Source organism: Bos indicus, chromosome 18 (genome assembly GCF_029378745.1).
Source record: "Bos indicus isolate NIAB-ARS_2022 breed Sahiwal x Tharparkar chromosome 18, NIAB-ARS_B.indTharparkar_mat_pri_1.0, whole genome shotgun sequence".
Taxonomy (NCBI): domain Eukaryota; kingdom Metazoa; phylum Chordata; class Mammalia; order Artiodactyla; family Bovidae; genus Bos; species Bos indicus.
In genome coordinates, this window is record NC_091777.1 from 2,911,463 (window position 1) to 2,925,491 (window position 14,029).

Below are 14,029 nucleotides of genomic sequence, written 5' to 3' on the forward strand. Positions count from 1 at the left end.
GTGCCTGTCACTCACCTCCCACCTCCCTTCAACCAAAGTGGCTCTGCTATTAAATGTTTTACATACTGAGAGCAGGAGGCAGAATTCTAAGACTGTACCCAAGATTGCTGTATGTGCTTGTATAAAGCAGATCTCTCATCTCTTTAAATAGGGGTGAGACCAGTAAATACTGATGTGATATTACTCCCATAATTGTCAAAAGGGAGATTCTCCTGGATGGGCCTGACCTAAACAGACGAGACCTTAGAAAGAAGCTGAAGCATCAGTGAGAAACTCTTGCTGGTCTCTGAGAAGATGAAATTCCCTGAGTTCTTTGGCTGCAAGGAACTGAATTCTGCTAACAACCTCCACGGGTTTGGAAGAGGACCCTGAGCACTGGCTAAAACTGCCACCCAGCAACTTCGTGACTTTAGTCTGGGGAGATCAGAGCAAGGACCGAGGTAAGCCAAGCCCAGACTCCTGACCCAGGGGAACTGTGAGATAATAAATGAGCGTTATTTAAATACTAGGTCTGTGGTAATTTCACTATCCAGCAGAAGAAAGCTAATGCACTGGACTTCTCCTAAAACTGCTCTTGAAGAAAAGATTCCAATACCTCAAAAAATAAATAGGGAGCTCCCTGGCAGCCTAATGGTTAGGATTCTGGGCTTTCATGGCGGTGGCCTGGGTTCAATCCCCCGTCAGAGAACCGAGATCCCACAAGCCACAGAGCAGCCAAAAAATAAAATGAACAACTCTGATCTCATGTCTAAGTGAGAAGCACTGCATAGTTGAAATTCTGAACTTACATGTATAGTTCTCCCAATGACTTGTGAACTGGAAGAAGGCAAGCTATATCCTGAATGATCACTTTCCCAGCAGCCTTGATTGGTCGATTGCCAGAGTCCGATCCTTCACGCTTACTTTTCCATCTCCTTGATTTCTGGGGGAGATGACAAGATATAACTAATGGGGACTTTAATGAATGGAAACCTACACTTGCAGAGCACATCATTGTTGGGTCATTGGTAATTTGCAGAGACTTTGCATTGCATCATGCCCACAATTAAATGAATCAGCATCTGTAGGAAATAAAAAGGATGACAAAGGGCATTGAGCTCATGGTCCAAAACCCTAACAGTAAAATAAGCACCTACTGCAATGCTATATACATTCTGCAGGTGCTCAAAAATAAATACCTTGAAGCCAAAATTTAAAAAAGAAAGAAAGAACAGCAGGTAAATACGTTAGTATAAGACCACAAAAATGTGGGAGAAGAGCAACTTTTAAGGTTGGGTTCAGTCCTAGGTTCAAAATTCTTGCTTTAAATTAATCAAAGTTTTTTTTTTTTTTTCCTTTTCAGATAGCTTTAATCAAGCTTGTTGAAATTTAATTCAGACACAGTAGTGTAGGATCTGCAAACCTTCGTCTATGGGAGGTAGACACAGAAACTTAGTGTTTCAAGGAGAACTGCCCTGTTTTTCCTAGCAGATCTGAGTTATTTCTAAAAGCGATCATTTAGAATGTCAAAAATACCTGAGCAGAGGGACCTGGGTAATGAACATGGAAGATCAGGAGCAATTATCCTATTTCCCCAGAGCCTTCCCTCCAAAGGCCTGCAGAGAAGTCTGTATGTGGGAAATGAGAGATGTCTTAGAGAATGAGAATTATGAGAGTGTAGCCCCATCTGGTATCTTCAAAATGACGACCAGCCAAGGGAGCAATATTCTATTTTATTTCCAGAAGTTAGAAAGGAGGTCAACTAAGTGATCCAACTCAGGAGGGAAGTGACATATTTATTAACGAAGGAGGCAAAAGGAGCTCAGGAAAGGGCCTGGTTGTATTACCAGGGCAAGGTTTACTGGTCTTATTGCCAATGCCCCGGCTCAGGGTGACCCCTAGCATGTTTCTTTTTTGCAGTAAATGCAGGCTCTGGTCACTCTCTCTTCGCTCACTTGGTAACTTTGGCCTCAGGATAAGCTCTGTGTTCCAATCTCACAAGGTTAATCAACAGACAATGAAAAGGTGAGAGTGCAAAGTGTCACCTGGAAAGGTGCAATTTAAAAATCTCTAATTTTTCTAAATGTCCATAAACTCTCGGGCATGTAGGTTAGATAATTACTTAGATGACTCACAGATAAATTCCTTTTCTACCAGTGATTTCGATACAACCACTCTCCCATAAATCAGTCATGGTCTATATTCAGCATTTCTAACCACTGATGTCCCATCTAACCCCTAAAGTTGTCCAATGCATGTAATTTTCTATAGGATCAGTAAGTGGCATGGAACCTACTAAATCTAGGAAACCTAGAGTCAGTGCATGACAGGTAAAAGCAGACCTTTAGCTGAAGTATTTGAATTCTTCATAGTACTTTGTAAACATATATGCTATCAGTTTGGATACACATCTATAAACATATATGCTATCAACCTCAACCCATTTGGTTTTAGAAGCAGTTCAGTTATTAATACTATGTATCCATACACAAGTCACTATTCTGCAATACAAGAAGCTACAACTATTATTAGCAGGGAGCCCTTCAATTCTTTGTTGGCCCAGCTTATTTTCTAAAGAATCCTGATGTGGGTGCAAATAAGGGGTAATTGTGCTAATGACCAAAGAGCTCGTCAGGATGGGCTGGAGCCAGGGAGCATTCACTGACATAAGCCCATGCAGTCACGAGTGCCCTGAGCACTAGGATTGGTTTTCGGGAGGGATACTCGATGTCCAACCCAGCAGTGACAGGACAGAACAACACGGTTAACTAGAACGGGCAGGGCCTAAGGCCACAAACTCACTTCACTGTGACTTTTATCCAGGTTTCTGGGAGTTTAAAAATCCCAAGAAATGACACACCTGCAAAATCCCACATAATCAGTCATCTCCAGTGAGATTTAGGGTACTGGATTTTTTTTTTTTTTTTTAAGGCAGAAAAAACAACCAAAAACATTTACACTCAACAGTTTCCGTCTGGAGCCAACTAGGATTCATCTAATTGAGTCTTCTGGGTTGGTCAAAAGGCTTCTAACACTGCTTTCCAGGCACTGACTCTAGCTCCTTATTACAAAGAGCAAAGAAGAAGCCCGTCAACAACTGAGAATTTCATGCCAGCTCCGTTTAACTGAACAGTGGAAGTCAATGAAGGATTCATGAGGGATGGGGTCTGCAGCGTTCAGACCACACTGAAACATCCACAATTTCTTGACTTTTTAAGCAAACCTAATGAAAGCATAATAATAATTAAGGTCCATGTGCCCAGAGTGATTCATTTACAAATAGACTAGTTCATGTAAGAATGTTTTCTTAGCAAAGAATTAATTTCAGAATGTCAAAAATATTTGAGCAGAGGGACCTGAGTGATGGACGTGGAAGAAGACCACAAGCAACTGTCCTGTTTCCCAGAGGCTTCCCTAAAACGGACACACGGGACCCGGTACCTGGGAAATAAGAGAGTCCTGGACTTGACCAATGAGGACATGAGCTTACTCAAGACTGTACACTCCTAGAGTTGAGATTTGACCACAGGTGTCAGGCTGCTAAGCCCATACTTGTTAACCATTTTTAAAAGTATGATTTTAAAAGGTGGGGGAATTAAGTCCTAAGCTACCTGTTAACACATAAACAGTTCTGGTCCATATAAAAATAGATCTATTTCTGTATATAAGGAGATCAATAACTGATTCTAGTGAGGCCTGTTCAACACACCGTCTTCTAATTATGCACATGTAAAGACACTTCTCTGTCAAGCACTGGATTGAGCTCTGCGGAGTCAGAGCAGTGTGCTGGAGACGGTCAGAGGCAAACTGCTCCTGAGGCTATCAGGCTTCACTTATCGGGCTCAGACAAAGTTGCTGTGTTCCGGGCTGGGCTCACAAGCCTGTACCTCAAACTGTTTAATTTCCTTTTGGGATTTGTTAGGATTGGACACATTCAGAGAGAAGAAAACTCAGGGTCCAAAGAGATGCTTCAGGGCTCTTCTCCCATTTGCAGTCTTGGATAAAATAGGTAGAAACAGGTCCATGTGAGTCATCAATTAGTCCTTGATGAAAATGCAAAGACAGTGGTCTGGGCAACTTTTTGCAACTACCCATAACTGAATTACAGAAATCACAGTCTGTATTTCCTGGGGCTTTCTTATCAATTTCTTGAGAGGTTTCCAGGTGCTTCTCTGTTTGATCTATACTAATGTACAGGGAATGCTTTACATAAGATGCCTTTGAGCCTATAATAGAAGGAGAGTCCCTAACACAGGATCACCGTAATGACAGTCGCCACCAAGAATCAAACTGCAGAGACAGTAAAGGGACAGCTCTTTTTGTTCATTTAATCCAGCAAGAATAACCAGAAAACATTATTGAAAAATCTTTAAAGGGGAGGTGTCACAAATTTTTTTTGTTTTAATTTTAGGTGGGGTTGATGGTTTTAAAATATGAGCTATCTCCCATTAAGGCTACGAGGCCACTCAGTAATCCTGTCTTGGGCCAGTTATTCTAGGGATTCAAATCCAACAAGGCTGCCTAAAGGAAGGTGCAGTAGATCTCAAATCAGGTGTCAGGGCCTAGGTCCCTGTTGCTCCCTAACAAGCACAGACAGTGTTTCAGGGTGTTCCCTCCAGTGCTTTGGCAAGAAAAATGGTTCATATCTTATCCACACCTCCCCATGACTTATTTGCCCTAGTATCTTGCTGGTGATTTTAGGATAATCTATCTGGTCTGAGTCACTATCCGGTGATGACAACCATGATACACTGGGATGAGGTGTGGCTGACCTTTCCAGGTGAGATAAGGGTACTGGGCCCCAAAGCCCCCTAAACCTCCTGCATTGCTCCAGTCCCACTCTGATGAGCTTAAATGTGGATACTTTTCTGTGCAGTAAAATCGGTACCTCTGGGAGGCAAAGGACTCTGCACTTCTCTTAGGTCATCTCAATGCCCCATCAATAGAAAACACCCCTTCCCCACAGATTTCATGAGCAGGGATCAAGGGAGGAGAGACAAAGCAAGACAGACAAGTTATCACACAATGAGACCGGGATGCTCCTCTGAACAGACCAAGAAGGTGTTCATGGAATTAGAGGAAAGAGGACAGCGAGGACTGGGGTGGGGAAGAGAGGGGCGAGGAGGGAGGCACTGGTGCAGAGAGCACTGAATGACAACCAATAGCCAGCTTGCGACTGAACCACCAGTGTTACTGCTACAATCGGAGGCAACATTGATGCCAATAAATGGGTTAAATGTAAAACAGCCCAAGAATAAGCCACCAACTGCTTCGCAGCAACCCCATCAACAATGCATAATAATCAGCAGAGTGGGAAGTGAGTCAAAATGAGTTCCTATTTAAATAGCAGCGGGAGCAGGGACTCCTGGAAAATCAGTGGAAACACAGCAGTTGGGTTGGTAGGACAGGCTCTCTGAGGAAAGGTGGCCAGAGAGGCGGCTCCACCTCCAAGGTATTGGGCAGCAGCGGCACTTGCTAATCAGGGTTCCTGATTTCAACTGGCTTTTATATGAAAAGGCTACGGGATGATCCCCCTGTAAGGAAATTTACACAAAAGCCTCAAGACTGCTGCCTTGCACAGCCTGAGGTCACTATGGCAGGACTGAAACACGAAGCGGGTGGGAGAGGAAGACAGAAGAGGAGAGAGTCAGCAAGAGAAAAGGAAAAGAAGATGTCCATTGCAGAAGTTCTACTGGCAATGCAAAATATTGATGGCAAGGGAAAAAATTTGTTCCAGGAAATTCCCGAAGGATTAAAATCTCACTTCAGTGTCACGCCAAGGAAGCAGGTGGGCACTTCCCTCTTTGAACTCGATAAGCAAGACGATAAAAACAGAGACAGAATGGCAGAAGCCTCTTACATCTTCCTCTGCTGCCCCGCCATGCCAAACGTGGGCTTTTGCAAGCTCTATGAAATTATACAAATACTCCAAGTGAAATCAGGTGAACTAAAGGCTTATCATCAGGGTTCTTCCCAAGAAATCTAGCATTTAGCTTCATTTTCAAAGAAGTCTATTCACAATCCTTAGTGATATCAGTATTCAACTATTTGAAACTGATAGAACCAGGAGCAGTCCCTGGGGCCTGACTCCTAAGAGTGAGAAATTGATTATGCTGGTCCTAAAGACCAGCCAGCCTGTCATTTCAGGTTCCTCAAAGCCAGGCAGGTGGCATTTTATTCTTGGGCCTTTGGGCAGAGACAAGATTAGTTAAGAAGAGCATTTGACAGCGCACAGTACCGGGAAGTCGTTAATTGCTTGTATGGACCAACGTCGCCGGGCAGAGCGAGGAGACATCTGTGCGTGAAAACGTTACACCCAGGAGGAGGGAAGAAAAACACCGAGAAAATTAAAAGGGAAAAAATATAGAATAAAATGAAAGCTTCCCACACATCTGATGGATTCAAACTACCATAATATACTGCAAACTCTGGCTGGGAACAACTGAAAAACCTGAACCTCAGCACAGCAGTACTTGAAGCCCTCAACCACCCCCCAACCAATCACACTCCACACACAGCTTCAACATCATTGTCCTTTAGTCCAAAACATGTTTCAAGATATTAGGAGGCTGATGTCCATACAGCTCTGACAGAGGAACTACAATGGAGACCTGTGGTTCTCCTATAAGAATTAAGATCATAAGAAACAGGTAGAGAGCTCTGCTTCCCCTTCAAGAACACATGTATGTGCGAGAAGATTCTCAATCCTAAACAGGAAGAAGTTCCTCAACAGACTCAACACTGAACTGTTTTTGGTGTGGCTGGGGTCCGCTGGGGAGACTGGAGTTTCAATCTTGGGACTCCAGGACCATCCTCAGAGGGGTGCCACGAGGAAGCAAGAGCCTGTGGGAAAGGAAGGCTCTTGCTAACAACTCAAGCATCAGTGTGAAACTGGGAGCACACAACACTGTTTCAGGAAATCAGAAACTATTCTATTAACCAGGACCTCCTCAGTTGTTTACATTAAAGCTATTTTAGTGACATCAACTGAAGCAAATGTAGGAGGCTGCAAATTTTTTTTAATGTTTACAGGGCAATGCCTAATGTTTATCTTAGGTTCTGGGCCTTCTGATTTACTCTAAGAATAAACAGTAATTCATCAGCCATTAATAGATGGTCCAGTTGTCAAATGAAAGTTAGTATCTCTCTGTGCTTTCTAACTTCTTATGAAATTTAATGTGTCCTTTTTTTTAAACTTCTCTTACATTTAAAAAAATTGTAAGAGTGAACATTGGAATTCCATCTGGAGAACCTTTGGGTGATAAAACAAGATGACCTAAGTAGGGAAGGTTAAAAACACACAAAAACAAGTGAAACGAATACCAGTCCCCAACAGCTTGAAGAGATTTTTTTTTTCTTCAATCTCCAAAATACTCTATAATTCCTTCAATGCTATACTTTAATGGAGTTATATTCCTTTCCTTTATTCTTATTCATTTAAAGCTCTCAGGTGTAGAGATCTAAATAAGAATAAAAGTATGTATGAGATAAAATTTGGGCTAAAAATGAAGACAAGCACAGAAACATTTAGTAAACTGGGATCATTTCCAGGACTAAAGTAATAAAAGTGATATGATTTGACATTTGAAACTAGACACCAAGAATCAGAAAACACTCCTTGAGGGATACAACCATTATCGTTCTCTGTGAGGACAATAAGATGGTCTATGCATGACACTGCGGCATATTTCATACCTTTAATTCCTCCCCTATGCCCCATGTGAATGGGATGGATGTGAACAAGCTTCAAAGGAGAATTTATGAATTTATTTCAGATTCATCACAAAATAACTGCCTGACCACTTATTACCAACTGATTTTAACTTACTAACTGGAACCACATGAAACCTTTTCTTAAGGTCAAAAAAGCTTAAATATCAGCAGTTTCCTAATAATTACTATACGTCACCCACTAAAATGTGCCTTCCTCCCCCAGGGCTTCTAGAGTTCCTAGAATAGTCTATTTCTTGGCCTGTATAATTGTTAATTCACTGAAATATATACCAATGATTTGCAAACTTTTCTGTACATGTTATACATCAATACAATAGTTTCATATGAAATTATAATAAAACGATTTCTCCCTATTTTATTTGGCCACTGTCTGAAGTATAATTCAGAGACCATTTACTATGTCATCCTGCTGCTGCTGCTGCTGCTGCTGCTGCTGCTGCTGCTGCTAAGTCGCTTCAGTTGTGTGCGACCCCATAGACAGCAGCCACCAGGCTCCCCCGTCCCTGGGATTCTCCAGGCAAGAACACTGGAGTGGGCTGCCATTTCCTTCTCCAATGCATGAAAGTGAAAAGTCAAAGTGAAGTCACTCAGTCGTGTCCGACTCCCAGCGACCCCATGGACTGCAGCCCATCAGGCTCCTCCTTCCATGGGATTTTCCAGGCAAGAATACTGGAGTGGGGTGCCATTGCCTTCTCCACTATGTCATCCTGCTGCTGCTAAGTCGCTTCAGTCATGTCCGACTCTGTGCAACCCCATAGATGGCAGCCGTCCCTGGGATTCTCCAGGCAAGAACACTGGAGTGGGTTGCCATTTCCTTCTCCAATGCAGGAAAGTGAAAGTGAAGTCGCTTAGTCGTGTCCGACTCTTAGCGACCCCATAGACTGCAGCCCACCAGGCTCCTCTGCCCATGGGATTTTCCAGGCAGTCATCCTAGAGGACTACAGTGGCCCATTTTCTGGGGAGAAGTAACACACTGGGAATCAACCCAATCTGAAATGTCACAATCCAGATCCTGTCTGATAAGAGGTAATTAGTTATCTACAGGCCTTTATTCCCTCTTCATAATTACGGCTTTTGTCGTAAAAGAGGTCAGACCATCAAAAACATATAGTAGGCTTTACAAATGCTTCTGCATTAGGAGAGGCCCCTTCTTGGAACTGGAGCTACCTTGATGAAACACACTATCTCAGGTCAAAAGTGCTGGTCCACCTGTGCTGCCCCCTTTGAACCCAAGCATCAGTGGTGCACGCTGTGATCTGAAAGGGAATTCAGAACTGCCTTTTTGACTAAAAGATCTCCTCAGCCTGGCTCTGACGCTAAAGAAAATCCCCAAACTTATCCAATCGTGAGTTTGTTTGGCTATTACATCAATGATAAAATGCCTTAGTTCCAATCCATTTATTAAAGCATCTCACCAGTTACCTGCTAGCTTGCAGAAAAAGAAAAAAGATTTCTTTGAACGTAAAGCACGCGGGAAGATAAAAGTGTTCTAAGAAGGTCCGTGAACAGTTGTGGGGGTTGGGTTGTGGGGGGAGAGTGGAAAACTCCATCAGTGATGCAAAGAAGGGGACTATGGAGTTGGCCAGAAAGGCAACAAAAAATCATTTTCCCTATTGGACTGAAGGTTTTGCCCAATTCTAGTAATGTCTCAAGGCATCAGTTCCTGCCACTCATTTGTTACATACAACCCTAAGACCCGACCAAATCAGAGACAGCCAACTATCTTGCAAACCAAGAAGGTGAGACACTACACTGCAATTGAAGTGAAGACACCTCTAACACTTGCTGGAAATTGGGGTTTTATTTTAAATCAAAAAACAAAATTTTAATTATAGTCAATCTATCATTTCTCAATTAGCAGGAGAGAACAACAAAGTATTACTAAGGACTGAGTTTGTGAGTAATTCAGTGGTAACCAATTAATACATCATGTCAGCTAAAAGCTGGTTTAAGCCAGACTCAACCTGACAACACAAAAAGTCCTCAGAATCATTCCCACGCTCTGCTGACATTCTCTACACTCTCGTCACCAAAGGTTTCTGACAGCTTAATAGCTACTTTAGGGACAATGAGTTCCTTAAGAAGTCAGGAACAGAAAGAGACAGTTTCAGGTGATTTTTGTATAAAGTGGTCCATTCAAATGGGTACTTCAGTGCAGACTTACTAAAAGTATAAAATCTCTTGGAGGTCAACTTTAAAACTTCCCACAACTATGAAGTTACAAATATATTAGGATACCAAGCCTACTGAAGCATCCTGAAATTTGCTAACAAACATCAGAATACCCAGAAAGACCTGAAGCTACGAGATTCTGAAAGGATGGGAATCAACTTCATGAACGGGCATCACAAAGACAAGGTTAAAGGGAGGGAAGAGTATGGATTATACAACCAGTCACCCACTCTCCCACACCCACACAATTTACAGTAGCTAAAACCAACTCAAAGGAAGAAAGCAATGGTCTTTCTCTACCACACCAAGTATGAAAGGGAAAGACCACAGGGGGATCACTAATTTATTAATAGGTGCTGTGTGTGGTAGGTAGGGAGGCCAAGAACAAGAGTCTAGGAAGGAATAAGTATCAAAGGCCATGGCTCAGCCACTTACCCGCTCCTTGTAGTAGAAGGAGCTGATGGAGACCTGCTCCTTCTCACTGCGCGTGGGGCTCCCACTGTACAAACGGAGGTTCCCAGGGGCCTCTGTGCGGATCTTCATGGGTGCAATCAAGCCAGTGTGATAGGCAGACAAGGCCGAGAGAGATCTGTGGTTGAAAAGGCAAGGTTATCCATACTGGCTTCTTCAATATTTTCATGGTTCTAAGTGATGCCATTCTTAGCACTTGATGAAATCAGGAGGAAAAGACGGATATAACAGGGTGGGGATGATGGAAACTCCAAAAAGGAGCCAAATAGCAATTTTAGAACTGAAAACTGCTTTATCTGCAGAAGCAGAGAATGTTTCTATGACTATATACACAGAAAAGTCAAAGAAATGAGTAAACTACTTAAACTAGTAAGTGTATTTAAATACAAGGTCAATCTACAATAATCTATAGTATTTCTTTATATCACATTTGGAAAATAAACATTTTTAAAACTGCATTTACAATAGCATCAAAATACATTAAATGCCTAGGGACACACTTAAAGATGTGCATTGAAAATACAAATATTGCTGAGAGAAATTAAAGAAGACTGAAAACAATAGAGAAATACATTGTGTTAACAGACCACAAGATTTCATGTTGTTAAACTGTTGATTTTCTCCACATTAATCTACAGAATTAATGCAATTTCAAGCAAAACATGAGCAGACTTTTTTTGTAGAAACCAGTAAGCTGATTCCTATTTTTATAGAAATTATACAATCCTATACAAGAATAATAAAGTTAGGGGACTTAACTACCAGATTTGAAGACTTACTATACAAACCTACATTGACACTGTAGTGTTGGCATAAAAGGAGAAAACAACAAATCAAAGAGAAAATACAGTCCAGAAATAGATTCAAAACATATGGTCAATTGATTCTCAACAAAGGTATCAATGCAAATTTGACAAGAGCAAAATGTCTTCCATAAGTGGTGCTACATATATGTGTAAAACAACTATCTATCTCTACTGAAGGCAAAAAAAAAACCCAAAACCTGTGACTCCCCCTCAACCTCACATCATACATAAAAATTAATTCGAGATTAATTACAGACCTTATATAAGGAATTTAAATCTATAAATTTTTAAGAGGGAATACACAATATTTCTATGACCTTGGGGTAGGCAGACATTTTTTTTTAGACAAGACACAGAAGCACCAACCCTAACACTTAAAAAGTGATAAACAATTGCAGTAAAATTAAACGCTGCTAATAAATGAAAATCATTAAAGAGGGAGAAAGACAAGTCACAGACTAGGAGAAAATCAATATATACATCCAGCAAAGGATTTGCAATCAGAATGGATAAAGAACTACCACAAACAGATAATAAGAAACATAATCTAAAAAACTAGACAAAATACTAGAACAGGCACATCACAAAAGAAGATAACCAAGTGGTCAATTAGCACACGAAAGTTGTTCACCATCATTATGTTGGCTTCCCGGGTGGTTCGGCGGTAAAGAATCCGCCCGCCAATGCAGGAGGTATGGGTTTGATTTCTGGGTTGGGAAGATCCCCTGGAGAAGGATATGGCAACCCACTCTAGTATTCTTGCCTAGAAAATCCATGGACAGAGGAGCCGGGTGGGCTACAGTCCATGGAGTCTTAAAGCATCAGACACAACTTGGCAACTAAACATTAACAAACATCAACAATGAACCATTATGTTATTGAAATGCAAGTCCACGTGCCCAATGCACAGCAAGATCAAGCAATATCAAAATGTCAGAGTTTGAAACAGAGAAAGATTTGCTGAGGGTCCTGCAAGGAGATGGATGGCTCATCCCTTAAAAGCCCCAAATTCCCCGAGAATTCTTAGTAAAACCCTTTTACAGGAAAAGTGAGGGAGAGGAGGGGTCAGTTGCTGCAAACTTCTTGGTGTTAGATCCTGTGTTCTTGAGGTCAGGTAACAACATTCCTGTAAATCTCTACTGCTGCTGCTGCTGCTGCTGCTGCTGCTGCTAAGTCGCTTCAGTCGTGTCCAACTCTGTGAGACCCCATAGACGGCAGCCCACCAGGCTCCCCCGTCCCTGGGATTCTCCAGGCAAGAACACTGGAGTGGGTTGCCATTTCCTTCTCCAATGCATGAAAGTGAAAAGTCAAAGTGAAGTCGCTCAGTCGTGTCCAACTCTTAGTGACCCCATTGTCTGCAGCCTACCAGGCTCTTCCGTCCATGGGATTTTCCAGGCAAGAGTTCTGGAGTCGGGTGCCATTGCTCTGTTCTGACAAGAAAGATCACAGTCTCTCAGCAAAACTTTTACTCTCTGAGGCCCAGGTCCTGCCTAAGAGGAGGTATGTTCAGTTGGTGGCTCCCTCAGGGCCAGGTCCCCAGCTGTCATTGCGGAGGGAGTCAGATGCCCAGGACCCAACGGGCCCTCAGGCTCCTCAGGCCACCCAAATGGTCGGGGCCAGGTTACACGGACTGTGGCTGACATTAGGTCCCAGAGGCAGGAATGGCGGAGAGGTTCACTGCCACCTCAAGGCCTGGGCCGGAGGCCAGTGGGTGAGCTGAAGGGCTCCAGGGAGAAGACTGGGATCTGCCTCTTACGTCACTCAGCCTGACGACCACCACTCCACTGACTGTTGGCTGAATGAACCAACTGACACTCCCTCACTGACAGTTGGTCGCTTGGGGGAGGGGCCCATTGCGCACCAACCAATGGCTGAGCAGGACCACCAACAGTCACTCATTGACAGTTGGTCGCTTGGGGGAGGGGCCCACTGCAACCCCAACCAATGGCTGAGCAGGACCACCAACGGTCACTCACTGACACTTGGTCACTTGGGGGAGGGGCCCAATACGGCACCAACCAACGACTGAGCAGGACCACTAAAGGGCCCACAGGAACCTTCACAAGGTAACCAAGGAGAGGGGTTACAGCTTGCACCAAGGCAGCATATTAAGAGCTGCCCCTCTATTACAATTAGTCATTATCATGGAAGCACAAGTTAAAGGTACAATGAAATACTACTACACACCACCACAATGGCTAAAGTTGAAAAGGCTAAAAACACCAAGTTTTCGAGAAGATATGAATAGCCAGAATTCTGAAACACTGCTTGAAGAGTATAAAATGGCACAACCACTAGGAACAGACTTTTTGGCAATTAAACAGGCAAGTATCCTATGACCTAGAGATCTCTTGGATAGAGAAATTATTACACATGTACATTAAAAGACTTGTATGTGTAGGTCTACATACAATAAAAATAAAAACTGGAAATAATCCAAATGTCCATCAACAGGAGTATGAATAAACAAATTATATTACTGTCATACAATGGAACTACTGATACACACAATAATGTAGAAATCAATTTTAAAAACATTAAGTTGAGCAAAAGAAGCCAGACATAAAATATTACATGCTGCATGATTCTATATAGATGAAGTTCAAGCACAGGCAAAACTAAACTTCAGTGATGGAAGCAGAAGAGTCGTTTCCTCTAGGTAAAGGGACTAGGGAACTTTTGGGGAGAGGTGAGGGCAATGCTATATATTGATCTGACTGCTGGTCATTAAGGCACAGACTTCACATTTGTGTACCCTAAATTATACCTCAGCAAAAAACTGTTAGGAAAAAACGTTCTAACTGGAACATTTTCCTGCTGACCCAAAGTTCAGATACAGATATTTGTAGTTTCCCTTTAAGAGCAGG

The 14,029-nt window shown here is 42.5% G+C and overlaps 1 protein-coding gene across 10 annotated transcripts in view; it reads right to left on the reverse strand.

Annotated features, from left to right (window-relative positions):
• Positions 1–14,029, reverse strand: part of WDR59 (WD repeat domain 59) — an 81,591-nt gene that overhangs the window by 15,885 nt on the left and 51,677 nt on the right. For 7 of the 10 annotated variants that reach the window (XR_011561398.1, XM_019979852.2, XM_070770317.1 and 4 more), the window contains 3 exons: positions 10,321–10,474; positions 6,218–6,274; positions 789–922 (listed from right to left, as the gene is read on the reverse strand). Coding sequence is in view for 9 of the 10 variants with exons in the window: in XM_019979852.2 (XP_019835411.2) it covers positions 789–922; positions 6,218–6,274; positions 10,321–10,474 (345 nt within the window). In the remaining variant the exon portion in view is untranslated. The remainder of the gene's footprint in view (positions 1–788; positions 923–6,217; positions 6,275–10,320; positions 10,475–14,029) is intronic. The other 3 variants (XM_019979853.2, XM_070770318.1, XM_070770322.1) reach the window with 2 other exon arrangements.